Raw genomic sequence first — 10,637 nt, forward strand, 5'->3', positions numbered from 1 at the left:
CATGGACAGAGGGCCTGGCTGGCTGCAATCCATAGAGTTGCAAATAGTCGGACACAACTGAAGCAACTTAGCACACCAGCAGTATACCAGCCTCCTTGCCTCTTCTTAGCAACCCCACAAGGCCGAAAACACAGGCTGTGAAGTCAAGAAACTTGCTCTGGTTGATAGATTCTAGGGGGCCAAAGCCAACCGCAAATTCATGTCTTCTGACTATAGGCCTGTCTTCCCTCCTCACGACTCTGTATTAGCACAGGCTTCATAGGCTCTTTCTTCCTTTTGCTTTAAACTGTCCTCTTTAGGGAATAACTCACCCCAATGAACCCAAGAGGCTCTGTCTTTAAAATCTTCTACTTTCCCTAAGGAGCATCTATGATCAGTGAGCTTACACTCTTTCTTCACTATCTGTATTACTTAGAAACAAAGGTGGGTTTGATTTGTTGGTTTTTCTTTTTTTGCTTGTTGGCTTTAGAAAAATAAAAGTATCTTATGTTTTACATAGATTGAGCATTCAGGACTTGTTTAATAAGTAACAGCAGAAGGAAATAAAACAATACAACAAATGAATGCAATTGTTTAAAATCATAATATAAATTATAACAAAACATTTAAAATAATGTTAAGGGTTTATATGTGGGGAGGTTGTATTATTTTTGTTTTAAACTTAGTGGGGAATAACTTCTATTAGAAACTTTGCACAAATCAGAAAAAAGTAAAAATAAAAACATGTTTTAGTTTATGTCCATGTGATGCCACAAGAAAAATCTCACCATCATCTTGTCTGTGCCAAGTCAAAGATTATTTTTCAAACATCTAGATAGAATGTCTGAAGAAATCATAAAAAATAAATTATAACACAATGTTAGTTTATATAAAACAAGCTTTATAAACAAACCTATAATTTGCATAATTGCACTTTGTGAAAGAACATCTATTTACATGACTTTGACCTCTGGCTCAAGTTCTGCCAAAGTTAAAATAAAAATTATAGAAAAGAGAATTTTAATGACTAATATCCTTTTTTCCCCCAATTTCAAGTATTTGTACTTTCAAATAATGTAGGAAACAGTAGAGTTTCAATGTTCTAGATTGAAAGCATTAAATATAAAAGTAACATCTGGACTTCACAAAAGAATACATTTTCTTCCATTTGTATTTTTGGCTGCTGAACAACTTACTGTAGCAAGTTCCTTCAATTAATATTCAGACATGTAGCCAGGGCAGTAATAAGTACCATGGCAGAGAAAGTTGCCTATTAACCCTTCAACTTGTCTTCTGTGCAAAACATTCCATCTGATTTGGGGCTGAACAGTATTTGGATTGCTCTTTGGCACATGTCCAAAATATTCTATTGTTGACATTTTCATCAAGCAGTCTTTAAACTGGCTACTTCTTAAGACGGGTGCTAAATAATTTTAGTTGCATTTTAAAAGGCAAGACAAAACTAAAGGAAAAGCAATAATGACATAAAACAATGACTACCCTGTATTAAATTCTCACAATCTCTACATTTACATACGAGTTACCAATCAGTCAAGAAGTATATTTCCTTGGTTGAAGGTGACTGGAAATATATTCTTCTGTTCTAAAACTAGTGATTTTTGCATAGATCTAAACCCTGAATGATTTGTATCAAAAGCAGATCAACCAGCTTATAACTTGTAACAAAAAAAGCTTCGCATTACAATCTAAAATACCATCTCTTAACAAATATTTGGACTCTGGGAAAAGCATTATGATACTTAGGTTGTAGGGTACAAAGGAAATAAGATAGCACTTCTCCTTCTAAGGCTATAAAGTTTGCTAAAATGTGCTAAAGTAACTGGAATGCAAAACACAAAGTGATGTGTATGATAAAAGAAGAAAACCTAAAGAATTAGCTACAGTGGAAACTTCTATAAGATACAGTGATTTTAATTTAACTTGCTACAAGTAACACTGAGAGTGCAAGACCATCCTTTAACTAAACATTAGACTGGGACTTCCCTGGTGGTCCAGCGGTCAAGACTCCATGCTTTTACGGCAGAAGGAACAAGTTGGATCCCTGGTCAGAGAACTAAGATCTCACATGCTGCTTAGCATGGCCAAAAAATATAAATAAAGCTAGACTGTGGAGTTCTTAACATACTATAATCTTCCTCCAAGAATGTCAGAATTTAAATAGCATCTCTGAGGGTAATCTTTACAGGAGTCTAAATTTCTTGGTTTCTAAAAGAAAGAAAAAAAAAAAAAAGAAACACATGGCCATCAACATATGTGATTGTTGCAACCTCTTGAGAAAAAAAAAGGGGTAGGGTGTGTGTGTGTAGAACCCTTTCCCTCTTTTAGAGCTGCTTGTGTCAGATCCAAAGAACAATGAGACAGGTAAGAGAAGACTGGGGAATCTTTTGGAAAGCAATTATTTGACTTGAGAGTTAGGACATGGAAGATACATTGTGACTGTGGATTTGAAATTGAAGATAACAAAAGGTTTACGTAACAGGGTAAGACTGACTATGCTCAAACAAAAGGACTTTAAGAATAGTTTGCTTTTTAGCCATCATACCCTGGTAGAGAATACACACATACACATGCACACCATATACGTAAGAGCCGCTTGTCAGAGCAAATAAGGCCAGGACAGCATCGAGGATGATTTGCTGAGAAATCAGGCCACATTTAGGAATGCTCAGAACACTCCACTATTTTAGTTAGCCCCATCCCCTCACCTATCTGGCCATTCCTTGAGGGCCAGCACTGCCTCTGTAGAGCCATCCTGGATTGTTCTAAGCAAGGTTACATATTTTGTCCTTGGTGCCACCATGACACTGGTACACATCTTGATCCCAGTCTAGCATTAATCACAGATGACTGCAATTATCTATTCACATATCTGCCTCCTTCCCAGATAGTGAGGAACTGGAAGGTCAGGGACGGCAGAACCTAGCAGAGAGCCTGGAAGAACATGTACAATCAGCACTTTTATAATAGATGATTGTGGGCATCTCCAAGTGCCAAAGAAAAGAACTGCACAAGGGCCATAAAAACCACTAACCATTATGCTTATTATTTACTTAATTAAATTTACTTAACTTACATAAATTTATTTATTTTAATTATTCAGAGCAATTAATTTCTTCTTCCTTTCAACAATGATTTACTTGGTTTCCACTGAAGATATCAAGCATCACTCTAGGCACTGAAAGTAACCCAGTCGTGTCCGACTCTTAGAGACCCCACAAACCATACAGTCCATGGAATTCTCCAGGCCAGAGTACTGGAATGGGTAGCTGTTCCCTTCTCCAGGGGATCTTTCCAACCCAGGGATTGAACCCAGGTCTCCTGCATTGCAGGAGGATTCTTTACCAGCTTGAGCCACCAGGGAAGCCCAAGAATATTGGAGTGGGTAGCCTATCTGTTCTCCAGAGGATCTTCCTGACCCAGGGTCTCCTGCATTGTAGGAGAATTCTTTACCAACAGAGCTACCAGGGGACTAACTTAGAACAGAAAACACACAAAACACCACAGAAAGTTTATTACATTTTAGAGGAGGGTGAGGAAGAGAGAATTTTCTTAAATTATAGGAATGGAATGTCTATAACATTTGGTATATTCTACATGACCTAGTCTCAGCCCTCAAGAAATTTACATTATTTGTTGGTGGAATTAATGCAAAGATAATGAATAACAAAAATACAAGGTGAGTGCTAATTATGTGGAATAGAAGAATTAGGGGTGTGAGCATGCTCTGGTGGCCACTTTGGGCTTAGAGAGATCAACAACAGCTCTCTGGGATTGTGATGGGTTTGGAAGGAGAGGGAGCTGCTGAGAAAGAGAAGGAGAGTCTGGTGTTGCTGGGAAGGGGAATGGTCTGAGCTACAGCAGAAGAGAAAAATGTAAGGCTTGCAGAACAATGCAAAATTCTCCCCTCCTGTACATCTGTTCTCCTCCTGCTGCTATTACTTTCCACCTAATCTCTCAGCTCAAGTCCCCTGCTGGAAGCCTTCAGTCTCCAAGACCTTAAAGGTGCTGCCTCTCTCACAAGCTCTCAGTTTCACTTCTCTCTATTCCCATGACCACCACTGGCCATTTCTGAACCTGACTACCAGAAAGGCTTACCTCAACCATCTTCCCTCTCCAACCCATTTCCCAATGCACTGCCAGGGAGACCTTTCCAAAAGCAAATTTGATTCTATCACTCCTTTCCTAATCATCTTTCATGAGCTCCAGATCACCTACAGCTGGGGTCCCCAACCCCAGGGCTACAGACCTTCCTTTGCATTACTGGCCTGAGTTCTGCCTCCTGTCAGATCAGCAGCAACATTAGATTCTCAAAGGAGCATGAACCCTATTGTGGTGAACTGCGCGTGTGAGGGATCCAGGCTTCATTCTTCTTATGAGAATCATCCTAACTATCATCCCCCACCCCATCCATGGAAAACCTGCCTTCCGCGAAACCAGTCCCTGATACCAGCTGGGGACCACTGACCTACAGGGTAAAATCCAAAACCCTTAAAATGTTTGGAGGATTCTTCATGGTGCCACACTTTCCTGGCTCTGCAGACTCGTCATTGCTCTCCTCCACCACAGGCAATACTTGGAACTCCAGACTTTCTGCCTGCCTGCTTCTTCAACACCTGGCCCAGCAGTCTCCTCTGTGCAGCCGTCTCCTGTCCTCCATGGTTGTGGACAGACTTCAATAATAGCACTTACTGCAAATGGCTGGTTCAGTGGAACCTACTCTCTACGGCCAGGACATGCATCTTACTCTCCCCACAACAAGCTCAGCACTTAATCCTCCAACTAGCACAGGTTTGCTCAACTAATGGTGACAAAGCAAAACCGGTACAAGAATCAGATTTGCAAGTGACTAAAGGTAAAGTTTGTAGTGAGGGGACAGAGATAGTGCAGAAGATATGTCTATATAAAAATGCAACAGTAAAAGGAAAGCTAACAAAGATACTTGAGAGGTACAGCTGGACCATCGCCTCTCAAAGCTAATAGGCCTCTTCCCACCCATCCCCCACTCCAGTGAAGGACTATTAACCATGGGCTCAGAGAGTAAACTCTACCATAGGTAGTCTGGAATCCAAAGCAGTCAAAAAATGTCACCAGCCCTTTCAGTAAATAAAGATGTTACTGCCATAAACTCATCAACCATTGCAGCCACCCCATGATGAACTCTGAAGGGAATTCAGGATGGAGGGAAAACAGGATACTAGGTCCTAGATAACAGTTAAGATGAATATCAAAGGAATTATTTCAATAAGCCCAGATTCTTGCATTCTCCCATACACAGAAAAGCACTAAAACCTCTAACTTGAGATGTCTGGTTTTTGTGATTAGCAGGAATCTTTTGATGTTCAACTACATGTTTCTTGTTCTTCATGCTTTTAAAGCAAAAAAACTCCTATATATCCTGGCTCCTTCCTTGCCTCTTTAAAACAGTCCCTCAAAGCTACCTGAGAGGCTGTCATCCCAGGCTATGGTCCTCAGTAAGCTCCAGAACAAAACATAATTCTCAACTTGCAGGTCATGCTTTTTCTTCTAGTTGACACAACCAACCATCTAAACAAAAACCTTTTGCCTGAACTATCTGAAGTGTTCCTGATAAGCCTTTTTGGAGAACAAGTTTCTTCCCTCAGCTAAGTCTGAACAATGCAAATGCAAGAAACAAAACAGCATACTAGATATCTACATTCTGACTATAAAAGATATTTCTATCACTTTCTACACCAACAGGAAGAGATGTTAATTCAATTCACTGCTTAATGAGGTGGCAGGATGTGGGGGTAGTGCAGGCAAGGCAGCTAAGGACCAGCACACCAGGCACACAGAACCCACCTCAACTGTGATCTCCATCCGCACCAGTGCAGTAAAGGCCACGACCCAAATACCTCCTGCCATCACTGCCCGGATGTGACATCTGTGGTTCGTTGTTAGAAATGATTTAGAAAATAAGTGGCATTTTGCAAAAATGCTCCCGTGCCATTAGGCTGTTTCACAGCCCTCTGGCGAATATTTCATGCTAAACAAGGAAGCAAGCCTTACACTTAAAGCACTCAACAATGCTTTGAAAGTAAGCAGAAACCCACACGTCTAAAAAAATGCGGGACAGTGCAAATCCCAGTCTGCTAGAAGCACACTTCTAGTAGAAGTATCTAGTTTAAATAGTTTTTCTTTTTGTCTCTTGCCAATTAATTGATGACAGAGTTTTACCCAGGAAATTGCGTCAAAATAACTCTTCTGCTCTGAATTATAAAGTTAATAGCTATAGAGAAGTTTCATAGAAACCTTCAGTAACTGAGTGGGTTTTAAATTATTACACAACTCTCAGTAGTGACAAGTGATGGGAGAAGTATGTTAGTCAATAGGTTTAGCAGAGCCCTGCATTACAAAACTAGAGGTAGAGGTTAAAATTATAATCTTCATATCACCAGAGTCTTCTCTCCCATAGTTGGCAATTATAATTATTTCATAAAAGGTTATATACCATTAGCCTACTTCTGGTAAGCTCTAAAAAAGCTTATTTTACAATGACAAACTTTCCACTGGTATGGTAAACATCTCCTGATATAAAACCACTGCAACCCACATTAAATTTGTATAACAACTCCAGATTGTTGAAACCTGGTATTTGTTGACTGACACAAAATATGTTGACTTGACCCCGATATACAATAAAGTATTAATATCAGTAGACTCTGAAGGGTGGGATGAAAGAAGAATAGAGATGTTTATTTTCTTAAATACACCTACACTGCTTGACTTGATACAACCATCAGGTAAATACAGAATAGCCCAAGTTAGGTTTTTTCCCCCTAAAGTGAAATCTCTTGATGGCATGGTTAACAAAGCTCAGTCTTGCTTACTTTAATTTTTATTTGGGTTTTCACCCTTCTTTATTTACAACTGTCAATGTAAACAGTGACACCTCACTATAACAGGCAAAAGTGTTTTCCTATGAAACAGATTGTGCTAATTTTATTATAACTTTTTAAAGTTTGCTCCTATCATTCATATTTGTATGTAATAACAATTTGGGCTTCCCTGGTGGCTCAATGGTAAAGAATCCACCTGCCAATGCAGGAGATCCAAGCTCAATCCCTGGTTCCAGAATATCCCCTGGCAAAGGAAACGCCAACCTACTCGAGTATTCTTGCCTGGAGAATCCCATGGACAGAGAAGCCTGGTGGGCTACAATTCACGGGGTCACAAGAGTCAGACACGACTTGGTGACTAAACAATCAGTACTAGTATACTGAGGAAATTGGGTCAAGCTGGAGGAGTAGAGGGATATGTGCTCATCTTCTCCTGCCTGAGCACCAACTCACAACTAGCTGGTGAACAAGCATTGACAGGAAGACACTGGAACCCACCCCAAAAAAGATACCCCGCATCCAAGGACAAAGCAGAAGACACAACTAAATGGTAGGACAGGCACAATCACGATAAAAGCAAATCCTGTATCTGTAGGTGGGCAACCCACAAGCTGGAGAACAATAATACCAAAGAAGATTTCACACTGTTGTGAAGGTTCTAGGCCCCACATCAGGCTCTCCAGCCTGCAGATCCAGCCAAGAGACTGGGAATCCCCAGGGAATCTGACTTTGAAGGCCTGCAGGATTTGATTACAGGACCTCCACAGGACTGCAGAAAACAGGATTTACTACCACAGCCTGCTAAACAGTAGTATAAGAACCGGACAGCTGGAGCGACAAGGTGGAAGGGCATCAATCTGCACAGGTCTTGGAAGTCAGAAAACCTGGGTTTGAATCTTAATAAGCTGTGTGAGAAGTTAGGCAAATCAACCTGTGAGCTTCAGTTTTCTCTCCCATAAAAATGAACACATTACTATCTGCTCCCTCCATATGGATGAATACCTTATAAATTATTCTCAAGTAAATGAAAGTATGGAGTATATAATACCTTCTATTCAATTTGGCTTTGGATTTAAATGAGCAGTGCCTACAATAGCTAAGATATGGAAAGACAATAATTATCTGTCTCCAGGTGAATGAACAGAGATGATGTGATATGTATAGGTATGCTGCTGCTAAGTCGCTTCAGTCGTGTCTGACTCTGTGCGACCCCATAGACGGCAGCCCACCAGGCTCCCCCGTCCCTGGGATTCTCCAGGCAAGAACACTGGAGTGGGTTGCCATTTCCTTCTCCAATGCATGAAAGTGAAAAGTGAAAGTCAAGTCACTCAGTCGTGTCCGACTCTTCGCAACCTCATGGACTGCAGCCCACCAGGCTCCTCCATCCATGGGATTTTCCAGGCAAAAGTACTGGAGTGGGGTGCCATTGCCTTCTCCATGTATAGGTATACATACATGCATATAGTATGGGATATTAGAGCCATGAGAAAGAAGGAATCCTGTCATTTGCAACAACACAGATGGAACTTGAAGGCATTATGTTAAGTGAAATAAGTCAGAAAAAGAAATACTGTGTAACTTACATGTGAAATATCTTAAGAAGGTGAACGCACAGAAACACTAAAATGAGGGGGAGAGTGGGGAGATGTTAGTCAAGGGTACACTTCCAATTATAAATTGAGTAAATTCCAGGTATCTAAGCATAGTGCTTAAGAGTTAATAACATTGTATCTTATACTTTGAGATTAGATCCTAAATGTTCTCACCACAAAAAAGACATGGTAATTAAACGACATGCTGGAGGTGTTAGCTGTCTGGTGGTGATCATTTTGCAATATATAAATGTATCAAACATGTTTTACCTTAAACTTATGCATTGTTAAATGTCAATTATATCTCAATAGAGTTGAAAACAACAGAAAAATAAATACATGAGCAGTACCCAAAATGTGAACGAAAAACCACACCGAACTCCTAAAATTAAGTTACTACTAAAGTTATTACAGAAGACTATATTAGAATATATTAGAGAAGAGTGTTAGTACGTATGCAGGAACTGTTACGTTATTGAAACTGATTTGGCGTCCAGGAAACTGAGTGGGAGTCTGCCTTGTAATTTAATTGCCAGTCTTCCGGATGGGCTCTATCTGTCATCATTAGATGACAGTGTTCTCTTTAGGGACCTGACTTTGTCTCCACTCCAACTGCTTTCCCCTTCCTCACTTCCTCCCACCCCTTTCGGTTAACTCTTAAACAACTCTCCCTCGGCTCCGTGCACCACTTCTACAGAATTTTTAACCAGAAATAGGGCACGCAGGGCTTCCCCCCCGCCCCGAGCTACGGGGCCCCCTGGACCGGTAGGAAATGCCCAACAGTCCACCCTGCCTCAGGGCTTCCTCCACCGCATCACTTCCCCCGCCCGCGCCGCGGAAAAAGGATCCCGGCCCACGCCCAGCGGACTCAAATCAGTCCCGGGCCGCCCCACCCAGCCCCAGCCCTCCGAACTAGGGCCGCGCGTCTGCTTTCACCTAGAGGTGGCTTCAGGCGGGTCACACCCCTGCTCTGCTAACCAGGGCGCGCTCCTTGAACCCCACCCTCGGGCTCGCAGCCCGCGCTGGCTCCCCGGAATCCCCCGCGCCAATTCGAGCCGGAGAAAATGACCCAAAGTTGGTGTCCAAAGTCAAGACTTCCCGCGCGGGGGGGGCTTCCCTGTATCTACGATGCCCGATCAGGGCCCTCGTCCCTCGCCCTTCCCGAAAGTGACACGGAGACCCGCGCCTCCCAGGCCTTTCCCGGGGCCGCCCTCTCGCCCGCCCTCCGCGAGCTGAGCCGGGAGGCGGTCGGTCAGCGGCTGAAAGCGACCGCATTGCGGCCGCTGGCGGGCGGCGCGGGCTTCCTTCTCCTGGTCCCTCTAACCCCCGACCTGCTGCGGGTCCCAACAACCTCCCTCGCCGAGAAGGGTGCGGCGCCCACGCGCAGTCCCCGAGTCCTTCCTGCCTGGGCTGAGGATTTCGGGGACGGGCGCCCGGCCCCGCGCCGCAACCCCCCTACCCTGTGGAAACCCCTCGCTCACCGATATCCCCATCTTCTTCGTCGTCCTCCTCCAGCTCCATTTCTAGCAGAACGTCCCTGGTCATCATGGGCATGTCTCCCCCCGCAGCTCGAAACTTGGCGCGAAGTTGGGGGCTCCTTGGAGTCCGGAACTTCGGCTCTCTGACCCGGCGGGCGCCCTGGCAGGGACGGCAGGGCGCGTCTCACTCCCGACTCAGGGGCCGCTGTGCTCACTCCGCTCTCGGTGAATCCGGACCCGAGTGGTGCGTCCAAGACAACCTCTGGCTGCCGGAGCCGTCCGGGCCACTGAGCATGCCCAGTGAGCGCCGTGGCTCGCTGCGGAGTGATTGAACTGCCGCGGGTTTAAGAGCTCCCAGAAGGAAGTCAGGGGAAGAGAGAAGGGAGTAGCTGGTATTCACGCTGTGCCGGCCAGTCAACTCGCCGAAGGGGGAGGCGAGAGCGTGGACTCCGAACGAGGCAGCTCTCTGTTTCAAGTTCATATATGGGCACGTCCTGGGCTGGCTTTCTTTGATATCTGCTACGCGAGAGGGGAGAGACGCTGCTGCAGCTCCCAGGAAAGACCCTTTAGGCGAGCGAGTCTGGATGGTGTTTAAAGGGGAAGTGGAGCCCATGGTGGATCTTAAAGTATCAATTACTCTGACTCCAAGTGGGGAAACATGTATTCTGTAGGGGAATGGGGAGGTGGCAATTACAGAGAAGAGGCCAAAC

General features: G+C 43.7%; 1 protein-coding gene across 3 annotated transcripts in view; it reads right to left on the reverse strand.

Moving 5' to 3' along the window:
* The window catches only part of ANO6 (anoctamin 6), a 234,362-nt gene extending 224,089 nt beyond the window's left edge, over nt 1-10,273 (reverse strand). The window contains exon 1 of one of the 3 annotated variants that reach the window (XR_011566592.1): nt 9,931-10,273. Coding sequence is in view for 2 of the 3 variants with exons in the window: in XM_019960746.2 (XP_019816305.2) it covers nt 9,931-10,003 (73 nt within the window). In the remaining variant the exon portion in view is untranslated. The remainder of the gene's footprint in view (nt 1-9,930) is intronic. The other 2 variants (XM_019960746.2, XM_019960747.2) reach the window with 2 other exon arrangements.
* Between the last annotated feature and the right edge of the window lie 364 nt (nt 10,274-10,637).

Source organism: Bos indicus, chromosome 5 (assembly GCF_029378745.1).
Source record: "Bos indicus isolate NIAB-ARS_2022 breed Sahiwal x Tharparkar chromosome 5, NIAB-ARS_B.indTharparkar_mat_pri_1.0, whole genome shotgun sequence".
NCBI lineage: Eukaryota > Metazoa > Chordata > Mammalia > Artiodactyla > Bovidae > Bos > Bos indicus.